Consider the following 19,318-nt stretch of genomic DNA (forward strand, 5'->3'; position numbering starts at 1 on the left):
TCCTCTAGGCTCCCCTCAATGTTAGTGTGTCAGGATTTGGTCCTCACGCCCCTTCTGACTCTGTAGACTTTCTTGCATGATCATATCAAAGTCATGGCTTCGGTGTCCTGAGTTTCATGTACCTACATCTCTTCTCCAGATCCTTTTTTCTTGAATCCCAGACTCACATACCCAATTCCATAAAGGACATCTCCACTTAAACATATTTTGGGTGACCCAACTCGGTACATCTAAAATTAAACTCATCGTCTTTCCACATAAACTCTCTGTTTCTTATCATCATTGTCAATCCACACTCTTACTGAAACCAGAATCCTGGGATATGCTTGGAATTCTCCCCTTCATCTCTCACATAAGTCAATGTCCATTTTCTTGCCTTCTTCTCTGTCCTCCCTGCTTTTGTTTCCAGTGGTTATAACTAAATCGATTGGGCATTTGCATGTGCCAGCTACTGATATATAACACATTTTAATTCATTTAATCTTCAAACAACCCTGCTATTATTATTGTTCCATCTTACAGATCAGGACATTAAAGAACAGAGGTCAAGTAACTCTCCCAAATGTCACAGGAGTAAATGGTAAAACCAGGATTTGAAAACAGGCAGTTGATTTTAGAGCACTCTCTCTTAAGTGCTAGAATTTCCTGTGCAAGCCCTCATTATTTATTTCTTATATTACTATAGAAGTTTTTTAATTGGATTCTCTTTTCTAGTCTCACTAACTCCTCCCTCAAACTTCACCTTTCATATGACTAATTACTAGAGTAATCTTTCTAGAATACAATCTAATCATGTTAGTCCACTGCTTAAAATCAATCATCAGTGCTTCTCCATCACCTGCAGGTTACAGTCCCAGATCCTTAGTGACATGCAAAGTCCTTCATGATTTGACTCCTGCCTACAAATACAATCTCTTCTGGAACTTTACCACAGACGTGGCACTGTCCAGCCATACTAAACCACTCCCTCAGTGTGTCTCGGTGCTTTGTGTTCAGTCATAGCTCCTATTTCAAGGGCAGACTGTTACAGAAATTGCTAACAAGTCCTCAAGAGCAGAACAGATGACCCTCTGTATTTTATACAAAGTATGGTAAAATGGAGTTTACTCTTACTGGCCTTCATAAGTTCCTTGAGGGAAGTGTTGGTTCTTTGCATCCGCAGTTCCTACCAAAGTGCTTGGTACATAATAGTCCCTCATTAAATTGTTGTGAAACAAGGATGAATTAACTGCTTCATTCCCTTTTATGCCATTTTCCTAAACAAAGTCTAGGACACGAAGATCTCTTGAATATCATTGTTTGTACCCAGGGTTCCTGGCCCTGCAGGGGAAATTCATCTTGGAATGGGGTCAGAATAATAGAGAGGCCATATCGTTTGGTATGGCATACCTTGGGGATGGACGTGAGGGTCTGGAAGTAAAGAAGAAGTGGGCCAAGAAGAGAAGCATGAATATATTTACATCAGTGAAGGGAACAATTTGCAACACCTGAGTAACCATACCAGGACATAAAACATGCTCAATATTTTGGGGAGTTGTTTGTCAAGGAGAAAACTAAGGGGGAAAAGGTGCATTTTTCCCTGCTCCTCTGCACGGCGATTACTTTTGGGGTGATAAGGAAAATCTGTGTCCTAAGATGACCGACCGAGCCAGCAAGAGAGTCCCAGTCCTTTCCCTGGGGCTCTTCCGGGTTCTTTTCCCTGCTCTGCTTCCCACGCACACCAATCCGGGTTCTTCTCCCTGTCCCTCTCTGCGCACATGCCAAAAGTGCCCAGTATGCAGAAGTAGAAGTGTGTAAATTGCCCCCTTTGTTTGTGCTCGGGGTTCAGACCTTTGGAGACCACTCTCCTCTGAGCCCGCCAGCATTAAATAAACCTCCCATCCTCCAAGATCTCTGGGTGCCGCTTGGTTCTTCCATCCGGTGATCCAGTCCAGGTTCCATAACATTTGGTTCCCTGGCTGGGAAACCCAACCGCACTGGCCCATTGTTGCCACCGGTTTAGGGCAACGGTGGGGCAGTGATGGAACAAGGGATCCTAACTGAGAAGGTGCGCCCTGCCTAATTTTCAGCAGTCTCTTGCCCTGGTCACCTCGGGCCGGCCCTGCTCCACTCTTCCCACCAGACTCAAGGAGACTTGGCAGGTGAGGACCTGGTCCCAATGTCAGAGTCCGGTGAGGCCTGGGGCCCCAGGACCCAGATAGGCCCACCCCCAATGGTGTGGAAGGGGAGCCTGATCACCTCCCAGAGACCTCTTAGAGGTCTCACAGGTAGGGATTCCCAGGGAGGGAATGTAATAACGTCTGGAGTGTGAATGTGTGAGTGAACTTGCAGTCCGACCTGGCTTGCTCAAGCAGACTGATTCTGTGACTCCATGGGCGGGCACCGTTGAGGTCCCTAGAAGCCTACAGAGTCTGAGTGGGCCTGTCTGCAATTCAGTGGTGAACAGCATAGAGCCTAGGGTGGCATCAGAATAGATTCTGATTGTAAGTCACAATGCTGAGACCACTACGGTTAAGCCTCATCTAAGCTCCTTTGGGACATGGCCAGATGGGCATCTGATTGGTCTCCTAACCTCAGGAGGCACACCCCTTTATCTGTCTCTGCACCACTGCACACGGGGACATCACCATGGGGTCAGGGCAGAGTAAACCTATGGTTCTAGAGACCATGATCAAAAATTTCAAGAAGGTGTTTTCAGGAGACTATGGACTCAGGATGAACCCCAGCAAGTTGAGAACCGTGTGTGAATTGGAATGGCTCACCTTTGATGTCAGGTGGCCTTCAGAAGGGACATTGGATGTCCCAACAATTCGTCGAGTATGGCGAGTTGTAACAGGAGAACCAGGACACCCTGACCAGTTATGGAAACATTGGCTCCTGGCTAGGAATTGCTCAGACCCTTCCCCCATGGGTGCGATTTGCTTGCAATAGGCAGGGACAGGTCAGGGTCTTAATCGCTTCATCCAAGTGACCTAAAGAAAATCAACAAAAGCCCCAGTCTCCACAAATCCTGGCCAGAGATCCCGAGGACAACCTGCCCCCACCGTACGTACCCCCATGACCGTCTACACCTGGCCCTTCAGCTCCAGACACTCTGCCGCCATCAGTTTCACCAGCGCCCCCAGGCCCAAAGGATCCACTTTCTCCAGGACCAGCAGCCAGGTTGTGCCCCTGGCCAGGCGCAAGCACCCTTCAAATGCCAGTACAAGACACGTGGGAACCCGAGAGGCACAATGAAGATGGGACGGTCCAACCCAGCCATTCCATGATGTATTGTCAGCCCTTCTCCACCACTGACCTCCTCAACTGGAAACATAAAACCCCATCCTATTCTGAGAAACCACAGACTATGGTAGACCTCATAGAATCCCTCTTCCAGACTCATCGGCCAACCTGGGGAGACTTCCAACAGTTTAACACCCTGTTTAACACAGAGGAAAGGAGGAGAATAATGAAAGGTGCATGGCAGTACCTGGAAGAGCATACACCAGTGGTAGTCATTGACCCTGCTGCCTGGGCTAATGTGGCTGCCCCTGAAGAGCGCCCAGCATAGGACTTCACACAGGCCCACATCCGCCAGTACCAGGAGACCCTCCTCCAGGGAATCCGGGCAGGAGCTAAGAAACCCATGAGCATGACTAAGGTATCCTCGGTTGTCACTCAACAACCCTGGGGACTACTACAAAAGACTCTGTGAAGCCTACAGGATATACACTCCATTTGACCCCAAGACACAGGAAAGCCAACAGATGGTAAACACCTCCTTTGAGGCTCAGGCTGCCCCAGACATCAGAAAAAAACTTCAGAAATTAGAGCGTTTTGCCGGGATGAACATCAACCAACTAATAGAGATTGCCAATAAGGTCTACATGAACAGGGAGGTCGCAGCCGAACGGGAAGCTGACAAAAAGATGAAAAAGAAAGTCAGCCTCCTTGCTGCCGCCCTGAAAGAAAAGGACAACACAAAGGCAGGGAGATTCTGACCACTGAAAGGGGGGAGACCCAGCACTCCCTTGGAAAGGGATCAATGTGCCTACTGTAAGGAGAAAGGGCATTGGAAAAATGAATGTCCCAACCGGGGAAAGGCTCAGAAGCCCAGCTGCTACAAGGAAGAACCCCAAGAGGAGGACCTCATAGGCCTTGCAGGAATGGACTCAGACTGAGGGGAACCAGGCTCTTTTCTCCTTGGCCCCGATGAGCCCAAGGTCAGAATGAAGGTGGGGGGCCAACCAGTGACTTTCATGGTTGATATTGGGGCCGAGCTCTCTGTTGTCACCTCCCCAGTGGCCCTTTTCAGCAAAAGGACTATGACCATCCTTGGGGCCATGGGGACACAGGCGATACAACAGCCCTTTTGCCAGACTCGCCAGTGCAAACTCAGGGGCCACAAGGTCCAACATGAATTCCTTTATCTGCGTGATTGACCCATCCCTCTACTGGGCCAAGACATACTCTCCAAGCTTAGGGCTCAGATAATCTTTGAGCCCACCAGACACACTAGCCTCCAATTGGACCCAAGGCAAGAAGAGACAGGGTCTCTAATACTAGCAATTACCATGCCAAGGGAAGAAGAATGGAGGCTATACTGTGCCCAGGCCCAACCGAGCAGCCCGCCAGAGTTCAGACTCACCTTCCCTTCAATATGGGCTGAAAACAACCCATGTGGACTAGCCTGGAAATGGGCCCCTATCATTGTTGAACTGATCCCAGGAGCCTAACCTCAGAGGCAAAGGCAATACCCCCTTCCACAAGAAGCTAAGATTGGCATCCAAGAACATCTGACCAAACTCAAAGAAGCAGGTATTCTAGTTGAGGGCCAGTCGGCCTGGAATACCCCACTCCTGCCAGTCAAGAAGCCAGGAGGGGGATACCAACCAGTTCAAGACCTGCAGGCCATCAACAAGGTGACCATCTCTCTTTGCCCAATGGTCCCGAATCCATACACCCTCCTCGGACAAATCCCAGGGTCGGCCAGATGGTTCACTTGCCTAGATTTGAAGGATGCCTTCTTCTGTCTCCGTTTAGCTCCCCAGAGCCAGCCACTATTTGCCTTTGAATAGTCTGAGCCTGATACAGGGCACCAGATGCAACTGACTTGGACGTGCCTCCCACAGGGGTTTAAAAACTCACCAACCCTCTTTGGGGAAGCCCTGGCTGCAGACCTCACCAGCTTTGCAAGAGAGGCCACACGATGCACCCTCCTCCAGTATATGGATGACCTCCTCCTCACCAATGACACACAAGAAGACTGCACAAAAGGCACAAAGGCCCTCCTACTGCTCCTGTCACTCAGGATACTGAGCCTCATGGAAGAAGGCACAAATCTGCCAACAACTGGTCTGATACCTTGGTTTCCTCCTCACCCAGGGGAAAAGAGAACTAGGGCTGGAGAGGAAAAGGGTCATCATCTCCCTGCCACAGCCCCAGACAATAAGGGGCCTACAAGAATTCCTGGGGGCTGCAGGATTCTGCTGCAACTGGATCCCTGGGTTCTTGGCAATAGCAAGACCCCTTTATGATCTCTTAGGGGGACCAGATCGAGAACCCCTGGCCTGGACTGAGGGAGCAGAAGCCGCTTTCACAGAGATAAAGACCACCCTGGGGTAGGCTCCAGCCCTGGGCCTACCAGATGTAGAAAACCTTTCAATCTCTTTGTGCATGAAAAGGAAAAAATAGTGCTCGGGGTACTCACCCAGACTGTTGGACCCTGGCAATGGCCAGTTGCTTACCTGTCAAAGAAGCTGGACCCCGTGGCATTGGGATAGCCACCATGTCTCAGGGCACTGGCAGCCACAGTCCTACTCATCAAGGAGGAGGACAAACTTACCCTGGGGCAAGAACTTAACGTTAAGTTTCCTCATGCAATTGTGTCTCTCATGAACGCACAGGGACACCGCTTCCTTTCCAACTCTTGGCTAGCACAATACCAAGGGCTCCTCTGCAAAAACCCATGGGTCACCCTCGAAACAGTAAGGACATTAAATCCAGCAAACTTTCTCCCCACGGAGGAGGGGGAACCAGATCATGACTGCTCTGAGGTGACTGATGAAGTCTACGCAAGCCATCCAGATCTGCAGGATCAAGCCATAAAGAATCCAGAGCTCACGCTGTTCAGCGAAGGCAGCAGTTACCTACAGGAGGGTGTCTAGAAAGTGGGTTATGCAGTAACCACAACCACTGAAGTCTTAGAAGCTAAGGCATTACCAGCTGGATGGTCAGCTCAATGGGCTGAATTATATGTCTTAGTCCGAGCCCTCACCCTTGGTGAAGGCAAGCGAGTCAACATCTATCCTGACTCTCGGTACGCCTTTGCTACTGTACACATACATGGAGCCATCTACAAGGAAAGGGGCCTCCTAACCGCAGCAGGAAAAGCTATCAAGAACAAGGAGGAGATACTGAGACTCCTCGAAGCCGTCTGGCTTCCAAAGGAAGTAGCAATCCTGCACTGTAAGGGACACCAGAAAGGAGATGACCCCATAGCATGGGGAAATCGTCTGGCAGATGAGGCAGCCAAGACCGCAGCCAATGAGGATGTGGACAGAGCCCCTTCCCTCACCATGGCCCTCATACCCCCAGAAGAAGTCCCTCTGCCCAGTTACACTAAAAAGGAAAAAGAATGGGCCATGGCTGAGGGGGTCACCCTGACTGAAAAGGGATGATGGATGATGCCAGACGGGCACCTCTTTGTTCCAAGAGCAACTGGAGGGCATCTAGTCAAGGAATACCACCAACTCACTCATCTGGGAAAACTGCATTAGAGGCCCTTCTCAAGAAGCACTACTACATCAGTCAGCTGCCTGCACTCTGCTGAACAACTAGTGAACGGTGCATAACATGTGCTTAAGATAATGCTCGGTCTGCACCATGACCCCTGCCAGGTGTCCAAAGGATGGGAGCAACCCCCTTCAAGGATCTAGAGGTCTCAGGTGTCACTGCATGGGTCCATCACTCCAGAGTGAAGAAAGCTCATCATTCTGACGAGGAGCCGCGCCAGTGGAGAGTCCAGCCAGACTTCACGAACCCACTCCAGCTTCACCTTCGACGAGACCCCACAGACTGATGGACACCTGCTCACCATGGTCCCCGGCTCTCATCGGCATGATTTCTCTCATCTTGGGAGTCAGACTCTACACTGTTGCCCCTCCTGACTGGACTTTCCCCCAGAGGCTTGCTATTGTCATTGCTTACTGGGTGTCCCTAGGGTATATTACTGCACTTACTGTCCACAAGTTTCATCTGCTGATGGGTTAGCCATGATGGCTCCCTCTACCTAAGGTCATAGATCCCACTTTTACTGGCCCTCTGCTTCTACTCCTGAGTGCATTTCACCATGGTTTTCCTAGCCCTAGTCAGTCCTAGTCTTCTGCTACCTGGTGTGCTGTTCCTCCGCCCTGCCTCTAGCTTGCCCGGCCAGGCAAGGGGTGCAAACTCTCATTATCACCATTATTGGCAAATGGACTTTCCAGCTTATCCCCCTCAATCCTGCACCAATGCCCCCACTGACTTCTTCCATCTGGGAGGGACACACACCGAAGGTTAACATCCATTTTGATGGATGCCAGCTTCTTGATACCTCCTGGGAACCTCATAGATGGTGTTCCTACCATGGCCCTCACTCTGGTTACCCGCTGGTAGATATCTACATCTGTGGGGGCCCTACGCCTCAACAGCCAAACACCTGCCCTCAGTTCTGCTCGCAAGCCTGGGGATGAGTCATGGGTGGCAACTTGGCCGGGAATGGAACAATGGTCCACCAGCTGGTGCCTCAAACAGCGCAGTGACATCAGGATTTCCTTGTCATGCAAGGCCACCCCACCCTCTTGCCCTAACAATCACTGTATAGTTGTATACATCTGCATCACCCCGCAGGATCAATCATGCACTCTTGTTAGTCTCTTACCTGATCTTTCAGTCCTCCCCGGGAGCAATGCCCCACTCATATGGAAACCTCCTAGCCGCCCTAGACGCTCCCCCGCAGCCATCCCTCTTGTCGTGAGCCTGCTGGCCCCATTAGGTGTTGCCCTCGGCACCACTGGCGTTGGGAGGTCTCAGGTTCAGTACCACGGGTTAACTCAACAACTCATGGTGGATTTTTCTGCCCTCACTCAGCCGGCCCTGGCCCTGCAGCACCAACTCGATTCACTGGCCTCAGTGGTCCTCCAAAACAGGTGCGGGCTCTACTTTCTCATGGCCACGCAAGGGGGGCTCTGCCTCTTCCCACAGGAGGAATGTTGTTTCTATGCTAATGAGTCGGGGGGGTCCAAGAAACTCTGACCCAATTACAGGAAGAAATATGTCACCGGGTGGGAAATACTCCAGCAGACAACTTGGTGGAATACCCTCTCACAGTGGTTCCCTTGGTTCGCCCCCTCGTTGGCCACCTCCTATTGCTTCTCCTCATAGTGGCATTTGGTTCTTGTATTCTTAATGCCCTTACTAGGTTTATTACTACTCAAATTGCTAAAATTAGGCTCCAGTTACTCCTTACTCACTATCGCCCCTTAGAAGATGGAGATGTTAAACACCTAAACTAGGTGTTTAAAGGGGCATCAAAGGGGGAGAATGATAAGGAAAATCTGTGTCCTAAGATGGCCGACCGAGCCAGCGAGAGAGTCCCGGTCCTTGCCCTGGGGCTCTTCCGGGTTCTCCTCCCTGCCCAGCTTCTCGCACGCACCAGAAGTGCCCAGTATGCGGAAGTAGAAGTGTATAAATTGCCCCCTTTGTTTGTGCTCGGGGTTCAGACCTTTGGAGACCACTCTCCTCTGAGCCCGCCGGCGTTAAATAAACCTCCTATCCAAGATCTCTGGTGCCACTTGGTTCTTCCATCAGGTGATCCAGTCCAGGTTCCTTAACAGGGGAAAGCCAGTATGGAAATTCTTGGGTTGCGGAATTTTTTTAAAAAGCACACGGTAGTTATATTTATTTTATACTGTTCTGGCGCTTTTGTGACAGGCAGCCAGAAGTGAAATTACCTTCACCGGTCTTGGCTCAGCCCTTCCTCCACTCCTAATCATCTGTTCAAACCCACATCCATTAGACCAAGCAGTTGTCCTTCACCACTAAGGAAACGCAGCCCAGAGTCATGTTACCGTGGAAACAGAAGCACCGTTTTGCTGCAAGACACATGGCTTTATCTGCATTATTATGAAGCAGAAAACATTGGTAGGGCTGGGAGGGGAATCAAATATTCTGCCTACCAGTGTTGTACTTGGCCTTTGGGTGAATAAATGACTTTCAATTAGAGTGCTTAAGTATCTTTTAACTTCAATAATTGTTATTAGAGCCCCAACAGAATTTTACTTGGAAAAGAGTAAAAAAAATTGACTCTGCAGTTAAGGAGAGAGCTATAAATTCTTTCAAACGACACCATTTCTGTTAAAATATATATGTGTATGTATGAATTTACAATTAATGGTTTCATTGTGTGCAAAATAAATGTCTTTGTCCCTTGTTTTTTGACTTTCTGACTTGATCCTATTGCAGATTTATGAGGTCGTCCTTACCTCTTCCTTTCTTTGTCTCTACTCTAAACTGCTTTGTAGTGAACACATATATTTACAATCCCATCTTGTGGTGGGCTATGTGTATCCAGATCCTCTCTTCTTGACTTGCTGCTGATCTTCCTCTGGGCCTGCCACTCACTCGCTCCCACTTCTGGGTGGTAATACCCTCCCCCAGCCAAAGCCCTCACTCTCATTTGCCACCTGGCTCTATTACTGGGAGGCTCTCCTCATCTCCTGCCCAACGTTAAATTTAGGTTACTATCCTATTTTATTTTCTCTTCTTGTAACTTCTTCGTTCCTTATTGTGTGTGTTGCTAACTGTCTTGAAGACCAGATCTGCAAGAATTACACTGGTAGAAGGATCAATTCTTCAATTTAATCCCAGGAACAAAACAAAAATCCCTCATCCCTTCATTCCAGGATGCTCATAGACAGTGTTTCCTTACAAGTCCAAAGAAAAGCCCTGTTTAAAAAAAAAAAATAAGACACATACACACATGCACACACACATGTAGTCTAAGAAAAGTCTCTCACTAGCTGGATATAAATTAGAACAGAATGTGATTTTAGAAGTACTAGTGTTTTAATTCTAGAGAGAGTAAGGTAGCATTAAGAGATGAGTGATGTTTATTAAGCAGCTAGTTCATTCCAGGTGTTTTTTATGTCTACATTCCATTTAACTCTCAAATTCATCCTCAGGAGTGATGAGAATCAACTCAGTTGCTCCCCAAACCCTAGTCAACAGTGATTTCTGATTCTGAGTTCAGTGTTCTTTCCAACTGCATCACTTTGTACGTGTCCGTCCAGCAAAGTTCTGACGTGTGGAGAGCTAATAACACCTAAGTAAAACTGAGGAGAATACAGCCTCTAATCCCGGCTTAGTCTCTACTGGACAGGACTGTGGGAAAGTCATTTATTTGTTTCAAACTCAGATTTGTCCATCCTTATTTAATAGGGATAAATAACCACTTATCTCCCCATACATATAGGGAATTAAGTGGTTAATGTGGGCAAAGTATGTTGAAAATACAAAGGGCATTCTATTTCTGTAGGAAGAATGACAGACTCTTGTTACTATAATAGGTCCAGATTGGTAGGTCCATGTAACTCCCAATCAGTTCAGTCCGAAATCGTTGTCAATCCCAAATTTGCAGTGTCTTTGAGAGCAGACCCCATCACATATTTTTTCTGTGTCTCCCAAATCATCTTAACATAGTGCTGGGGTGTATAGTGGATGCTTAATATACATTTTCAAGTGATGGAGTGGGTGATTAAATCCAACTATTGTTCAATATCTGCTTGAGTCATCAGTTACAGATGCAATTTTATTATAATATCCAAAAGGATTCCTTAAATGCCTGGATACAATTAATACAAGTTGCTTTAAGAAGATATAGTCATACTATTGAATCCCAGATCTGTACCTCTGAAACAAATAATGCAATATATGTTAAGAAAAAAAAAAGAAGAAGATAGCAGGAGGGGAAGAATGAAGCGGGGGAAATCGGAGGGGGAGACGAACCATGAGAGACGATGGACTCTGAAAAACAAACTGAGGGTTCTAGAGGGGAGGGGGGTGGGAGGATGGGTTAGCCTGGTGATGGGTATTGAGGAGGGTACATTCTGCATGGAGCACTGGGTGTTATGCACAAACAATGAATCATGGAACACGACATCTAAAACTAATGATGTAATGTATGGTGATTAACATAACAATAAAAATTAAAAGGAAAAAAAAGAAGATATAGTCATAATTTATAGTATTATCCAATTGAGTTTTTTTTAAAGATTTATTTATTTATTTATTTTAGAGAGAGAGAGATAGTGAGAGAGAGTGGGGGAAGAGGAGCAGAGAGAGGGGGAGAGAGAATCTCAAGCACCGAGCACAGAGTCCCACACAGGGCTCAATCCCACGACCCTGAGATCACGACCTGCACTGAAACCAAGAGTTGGATGCCTAACCCCATGCGCCATCCAGGCGCCCCTATCCAATTGAGTTTTTAACAGGAATAATGGCCAATTCTTTCTATTATGACATATAAGGAAATATTTTATTTCCCTAAACTCCATTGCTTGCCTTTCAGAGAATCTCGGGAAACATTAGTGGAATAAATAGCAAAATTAATTTACCTAGAACCTGAAATTTCACTTTCCATTCCTCTAACAAATTCACAATAACTGCTCTATTTTGAGCATTTACTGTATATGTACTACACACACACACTACCCCTTTAATTTTTATAATGACCCTCTGAAATTGAATCTATTATCGTCCCCATTCTATAGGCGAGGAAAGAGATTCAGAAAGTAAACATAACTTGTCCAAGTCATAACCTGTCCAAGTCTGTAGCACAGCCTGATCCAAACCCATACAGGCTGATTCTAAGGTGTTGCTCTTAAACAGGGTCCTGCACACCAGCCAAGTGCATAAATCACCTCTGAGAAAACCAGCTTTCTTTTGCTGCCTGTCTCCATTAAGCTCTTTATCCTTCCTTTTATAAAATAAAGGAAGGAAGGGAAGAAAAAAGGAGAAAGGAAAGAAAGAAAGAAAGAAAGAAAGAAAGAAAGAAAGAAAGAAAGAAAGAAAGAAAAGAAAAGAAAAGAAAAGAAAAGAAAAGAAAAGAAAAGAAAAGAAAAGAAAAGAAAAGAAAAGAAAGAGAGAAGGGGAGGGGAGTGGAGGGGAGTGGAGGGGAGGGAAGGGGAGGGAAGGGGAGGGAAGGGGAGGGAAGGGAAGAGAAGGGAAGGGATGTCATCCACCCCTCCTGAGTAACCTGGGGATAAAATGGGACCTCTTCAACATGTTAACATTGGTCAACATTGTCAAAGAATAAATATGTAGAGTGTCCATTTGGCCTGACTTGATGTCATTTTGCCTTTGTTTTGCATTTATCAGGAGAAGTGTTCTTGCAGATTAAAGGACCACTGGAAGATATTTATAAAGTCTACTGCTACCACCATGATGAGGCTCACAGCGTACTGGAATCCTATGAAAAGGAAGAAGAGCTGAAGCAACATTTGAGCCACTGTATCCAGTCCTTAAAGTAAGGCCTTTTCAAATGATGATTTCCATGCCTAGCAGGGAACATTTTAACTGGATGTGGATGAAAGTTCCCACATAAATCCTACATTTGATGAGGCTTGCTGGGAGCTCTACTTTGTGTTCCTTTTATGAAAAGCTGACATGCCAGAAACCCTGATTGACTTTTTCCTCCCCCCTGTGAGCATGACTAAAAATAACATCGGGGATGATTTGGGGCTCTGTAGAGAGAGAAAAATGCAATATCAAAAAATGAAACGTGGAAGAAAAGGCTCTTCTTAAAGCTGTTGTTACCTGCCTGCCCCCACATGAGACAGCCCTGGGGCATGAGGAATAATAAAGTTAGGGGAAGGTCCCATGACTCTCTGTATGGCTCTCCCCTTCCCCCAGATTCGCTGTGGGGAAAGAGGGGAGACTGATGAGGACTGGTCAGATCCTGTTAGTTTCAGGAGAATTAGTCATGCCTTCTTTCCTCATCCCTTAAGTCTTGGTGCTACAGAAGACATACTTTTTTAATCTGGAAGAAATGATTCACTATAAATATCTAAAAAATATAAGGAAACACAAATAAGATAAAAACCCTTGCTACTCCATGTATTAATTCCTGGCTAGACCATGTATTAATAACCACAGCTGACATTTTTTTCTGATTTTATTTATAGGCATAAATATGGACATGGGTTTGGGTTTATTCTTTTAAATGAAATTGGCATCTTCCTGTGTATATTGTGTTCTACCACATGAAGCTTAAAGCCGAAATTTCTGCCCTACTCCCCTTCTTACCTAGTGGTTCCACTATGGTCTTTCATTTCTAAGGATTATCCATTGTCAAAGATTTAACCAGAGAGAGCTGTGATATCTGAATCAAAGCATACCAACCAGTCTGCGCATCTAGCACACTCCCCCTCTATTGTAGGGGGACAAAAATTGGAGTCCTAATGTGGTACAAGAGATTGGTAGCTGAATTAAAGTGAAATCAGGAGACAAAATGAGACTACAGTGGGCCCCCCCCACCTTAACCACATGGGCTACGTTCCAAGACCCGCCGTGGATGTCTGAAACTTGGATAGTACCAAACCCTATATATACTGTGTTTTTTCCTCTATGTGCTGACAGTTCAGAAGGAGGAGCATATACTTCTGGATCACAGCTGACTGTGGTAACTAAAACCCCCACAGATAGGGGCACTTCTGGACTCTGGAAAATGTCTTTCCAGGCTAGAACGGGGACTGAAACTGGTTTTAAGCAGGATCCAAAAAATTTTTAAAAATTAACTTTATTGCCTTCTATTGGTCATTAAGTTGTTGCAGTTCTTTACCCATTTTTCATATCATGGAAAAGATATTCAAGTCATGAAATCACAAGCATTTATTTAGTGCTTATGTTATACGAAGCATAGTTCCGGGTGCTGCAAATACAAAAATAAATTAAGAATTAGACACTGCCCACAAGGAACTTAACGTGACCAGGTAACTCTTAAAGATGGTATGTGACGAGTAGCTCCAGTTCATTATTTTTCCACTATTAGCAGTTTAGTTCAGTGTTAGAAATCAATCCAGAGGAACTTTAAAGTTTGAAGTTGTATCCACCTTAATAAATTCCTATATTAGGAGCAACATCTTCTAAATATACAGATACTTGTTTTCCTATAGAGGAAGAACGATGTTATCCTGGGTGTGAATGAATACATTTCCTACCTTAATCTAGTGGCAAGATCTGATCCAAGAAATGTCTATCTTGAGTCATTCTCCTTCTTCAATTTCTAGAACCAAAAGAGAGAAAGCTCACAGCAAGTGCACAACTAGCACCTTTGACCATCACTCCAAATACAACCCCAGGAATGGAGGTCCCTACCGGGAACAGATGTAGTTAATTTACCTTGGCATGTGCTCCTACCGGTTGACTAAAAATGGAGCTGTCTGTTCAGGGGGGTGAACACTGGTTTATTGTTCATTAAGGATTTTGATTCCTAAGAGAAAGAAATGGACCCTGCCAGAGTGTTCCACTTGGCAGTGTAGCCCAGTACCAAACCCCCTAAAAGCAGCTAAAGGCAGAGGTAATTTTGAAATATCATGAAGTCTCAATTATTGAAAATGACTTTTAGACCCAATGACTTATTTGATCTTTTTCTGAAAGCCCTGAGTTATTGCCTTGGTGGATGTCCCAAACCTTGTGTATTCAGCACTATTCTGATTTTAGGGAATGATTTCAGGCACTGGAAGGTGCTAAGGTTTAGAAAGCACAAAATCCAAATGAAGTAATATTGGCACAACTATTTCTTAAGGGAAAGAAAAATCAAAATAAAATAGCTTAAGTTAGAGCTATTTTCCCAAAAGTTGCCTTTCCATGAAAATGAAGTCGATGATGAATTGTACTGGTCTGCCTGAAAACTGAGAGCAGAATTATTGACATTACTATAATACTGACCCCAATTGAGCTAAGCTTTAAATTCTGAGAAACAGGTTTTTAAACAGGTTTATAGGCCAAAGAGAGTCTGGAACACCCCAAGGGGCTTGGCTTCCCTTGCCAAGTCATCAGTCAAAGCTGTTACTGTGGCTCTGCCTTTTCCTTGTGGCTACATAACGGAGCCCAAGTGCACAGTTGCCAATTTCTAACGAATACTGGGTGTGGCCTCCATTTTCTACCGTGCAAGGGGCTATTGGAACAACAGGGTTTGAAGGAATATCCACGAGAGAGGTGGCTTCAGGTCTCAGAAGTTAAAGCAGATTTTTACAGCAACTTAGGTTGCATTTGAACTAAAATTAAAATATGCTTATTGAGGGCCTAATAAATATTTATTAAGAGTGCTAGATAATGTTAAAAATATATATTTATATATGTATGCATAGTTCTTGCCTCCTAGGAACACACCTTCTACCTGGGGAGATATACAAAACCATCTGGAAAGTTTAATAACAATACCAGAGTTAATTTAAATAACACACCAGAAGCTGTCACGGTGAAGTTCAAGACTAATTTCCAAAAGGATGGTAGAGAGATTTCCTGGTTCTGTAACAGACTTGAGCTCATAACCTTTGGCTATTCTTTGAAGCCCATTATCTTTCAAAAGAGAAAATAATATTTGTATCTAGAAAATAACTTTGAATCCCTTTGAAACGTTAGGACAGCATTTCTTGGTGTATGATTTCCCCCGTGTCAGATCCATAGGGATGTGTATTAAAAGTGCAGATTCCTATGCTCTGCTCCAGACCAAAAAAAAAAAAAAGAAAGAAAGAAGAAAGAAAAAGAAAGAAAGAAAGAAAGAAAGAAAGAAAGAAAGAAAGAAAGAAAGAAAGAAAGAAAGAAAGAAAGAAAGAAAGAAAGAAAAGAGAAAAGGACCCCTAGGATCCAGTCCAAGCTACATATTAGCAACATACTAACAAGCACCCTCAGGTAATTGTGGATACAACTCAGGTTAAGAAAAAGAAATCAGTACTTAACTAGCTGCTTTCGCTGAAGCAGATAGACCTTCTTCATGACTACAGAGACAATCTAAGCAGTGATTTCAGGGTTTGGAGACCTTAAGAAAGAACAGACTAAAACTCTCTGGAAGCACAATATCACATCTGCATCTGTAGCCTGCAAACTGGAAATCTGCAAGTTTTTATTTATTCAACAAGGAGTATTTACAGATTCCCATTAGTGACCCCTAAGATTGCATGAAAATGCTATTAATACAGTCTCTAAATTTATGGAAGTCATTTTCTAAAGCTCTAGTTACTTAGCCTCTTTGGGATTATTTAAGGCTTCTGATCTGTATGAGGAAAATGAAAAATAGAATAGCCATAAATGCAAGTGTAACTATAATTAGAATAGCTTGTCTGCTACCTCCTTTTTCTGTTTTTCTAGCTATAAATACCACCAAATCCCCGCTGTCTTTCAGAGTCCCTAGAGATCTGCTTATTTTGTAATAGATAAAGAACAAAGGGGCTTTTCCAAGTTTTTTGGTAGCTGGAAGACATGTTTCTAGCTTTATGTCTCGTGGTTATAAATTTATATACATTTTTCTTCTTCCTAACCGAAGCCACCATCCTCAGGAGGAAAACTAACTTCGTCATCTGGGTGCTTTGGCTGTTTCTTTGACTACGACAGCTTCTCCATTCAGAAGGAAGCTGAAAGCTCTTTCAACATAGAACCTAAAGGAATAGAGTTCAATTTGTTCACCACATTTTATATTTCTTAACGTTATTCTAATGGAATGTTCCAAATAAAAATTAAAATCATTTCTGGAAATTTTTTTCAGTTCCTTGTTATGGGGCACCATATAGTTTGAACAAAACTATAATCATTAAATTTCTTAATGATTAGCCACATAAAAAATGTGTTAATTGTAGGTCAAATTATAATGAGCCAAGGAGGGTAGGAGGTGTGGTTGTGGTTATATTGTTACTTTCCCCAGAGAAGGGTAAATGGACACAATTTAACTTCCTCCTCCCTGTATTGTCCTTGACTGGGGCTAACTTCTGGAAGTTTTTAGCCTAAAAGGGACACTTTTAAAAAATGATGAGCAAATAAGGAGTTGTTATAATGTAATAGTACTATGCTATTACTCCAACAGGTTTTCCCTGTTGGAAAACCTCTGAGGTTCCTTTTTGTAAAATCTATACTTTTAAACACCATGCTAATTTATGTCATAGTACTTGTTTTATTTGGTTAAAATAAATGAAATAGAGAAAAAAAAGTCTATGTCTTCTTTAGGAGTTAAAAGAACAATCTTTTCTTTCAACTTCAAATTTTGTGTTTGGGCTCCAAAATGATCACGTTGTTCACTTGTTTGCTTCCATAGAAAAATGCATTTATATTTTTATTCAACTTCACCCCCAATTTTCTGGTCTATGATCTACAGAGCATACTGGGAAAATGAAATTCCTCATTAGAAGGAGACAGAAACTGAGACAAAAATATGAGCTTAAGGGAAATAAGTGGAAGGAAATATTGGGTCAGGGGTAGTGGTGGCGCAATCCCTTTCATAGAAGGTTCTTCCAACAGCAGTGAATAATTGTCTGAAATGATAGTGGTTGCTGATTTTTAAAAAATTAGAATTCTCTGCTTGATTTCAATAAGGAGGTCTTAGAGTCAGCAGAACCTAGTTATTTCGAGATCTCTAGGAATCCATTCATATAAGATGTCTGAAGAGTGAAGGAGTACTTGTTTTGCATATATGTATACCATTGTTTTCCACATATATAGAGCACTGGGATTAATTTTTTCAAACTTTTAAAGTCCATTAAAATTTATGAAATTCAACATAGGTATTTATCATGGATTTACTTCTCAATCATTGAAAATGAAAAGACCATCTACTATTATGAGATGGGGTCACAATATTTTATTTTTATATTGAAAATATTCATTGTATTCTAAATTTTTTTTATTCTTATGTTAATCCCCATACATTACATCATTAGTTTTAGATGTAGTGTTCCATGATTCATTGTTTGTGCATAACACCCAGTGCTCCATGCAGAATGTGCCCTCCTCAATACCCACCACCAGGCTAACCCATCCTCCCACCCCCCTCCCCTCTAGAACCCTCAGTTTGTTTTTCAGAGTCTATCGTCTCTCATGGTTCGTCTACCCCTCCGATTTCCCCCACTTCATTCTTCCCCTCCTGCTACCTTCTTCTTCTTCTTCTTTTTTTTTTTTCTTAACATATATTGCATTATTTGTTTCAGAGGTACAGATCTGAGATTCAACAGTCTTGCACAATTCACAGCGCTTACCAGAGCACATACCCTCCCCAGTGTCTATCACCCAGTCACCCCATCCCTCCCACCCCACCCCCTACTCCAGCAACCCTGTTTGTTTCCTGCGATTAAGAATTCCTCAATATTCATTGTATTCTAAAAGATTGGAAATCAGAAGTCAAGGTAATCAGACTATTAACACAGATTACAACTTTATCTCTTTATAGCTGTATGAAGCTTTTATTTTATTTTATTTATTTATTTATTTATTTATTTATTTATTTATTTATTTTGAGAGAGAGAGACTGAGGATGGGGAGGGGCAGAGGGAGAAGCAGACTCCCAGCTGAGCAGGGAGCCCAATGCAGGGCTCCATCCCAGGACCCTGAGATCATGACCTGAGCCAAAGGCAGACACTCAAACTAGCCACCCAGGCACCCCCATATGAAGCTTTTAGGCAAAAACTTCTATCTCCTTTATGCCTGATATTTAACTTGAATGATTGCCACTTTTTTTTTTTTTACTGTTAATTGCTTAATTTGACAAATATGTTTTGCACTCTTACCAAATGCCGGTCACTTTCCAGGTACTGGGGCTACAGCAGAGAACAGAGCAAGCATATATCCTTGCCCTCATTCAGATGGGGAGCAGAGAGATAGACAATAAATGAAATAAACATATAGTATATTAAAAAGTGACAGTGTTATGGAGAGAAATAAACAAGGGAAGGAGGATAAAGAGCAGGGTAGGCAAGGCACAATTTTTAAAAAATTGGTCCAGGACAGTTTCATTGGGAAGAAACCTTTGAGCAAAGACCTGAAGAAAGTAAGGAGTGCGCCATATTGATACCCAAGGGAAGAGCAAGCAGGCTGAGGAACAGCAAGTGCCAAGACCTGGAGGCAGGAGCCTGCATTTTTTTTTTTTTAAGCTAGTTTCTTCTTTTTTTTTTTAAAGATTTTATTTATTTATTTATTAGAGAGCGAGCGAGCAACAGCACGAGAGAGGAGAGGATCAGAGGGAGAAGCAGGCTCCCCGCTGAGCCGGGAGCCCGATGCGGGACTCGATCCCAGGACCCTGGGATCATGACCT

The 19,318-nt window shown here is 44.1% G+C and overlaps 1 protein-coding gene across 1 annotated transcript in view; it reads left to right on the forward strand.

The window, feature by feature from the left end:
• Positions 1 to 19,318, forward strand: part of ARHGEF38 (Rho guanine nucleotide exchange factor 38) — a 130,321-nt gene that overhangs the window by 69,827 nt on the left and 41,176 nt on the right. Inside the window, exon 5 of the mRNA XM_035030132.1 lies at positions 12,400 to 12,547. Within this exon, the coding sequence (XP_034886023.1) occupies positions 12,400 to 12,547 (148 nt within the window). The remainder of the gene's footprint in view (positions 1 to 12,399; positions 12,548 to 19,318) is intronic.

Source organism: Mirounga leonina, unplaced genomic scaffold (assembly GCF_011800145.1).
Source record: "Mirounga leonina isolate KUSES-001 unplaced genomic scaffold, KU_Mleo_1.0 Mir_357, whole genome shotgun sequence".
Lineage (NCBI taxonomy): Eukaryota > Metazoa > Chordata > Mammalia > Carnivora > Phocidae > Mirounga > Mirounga leonina.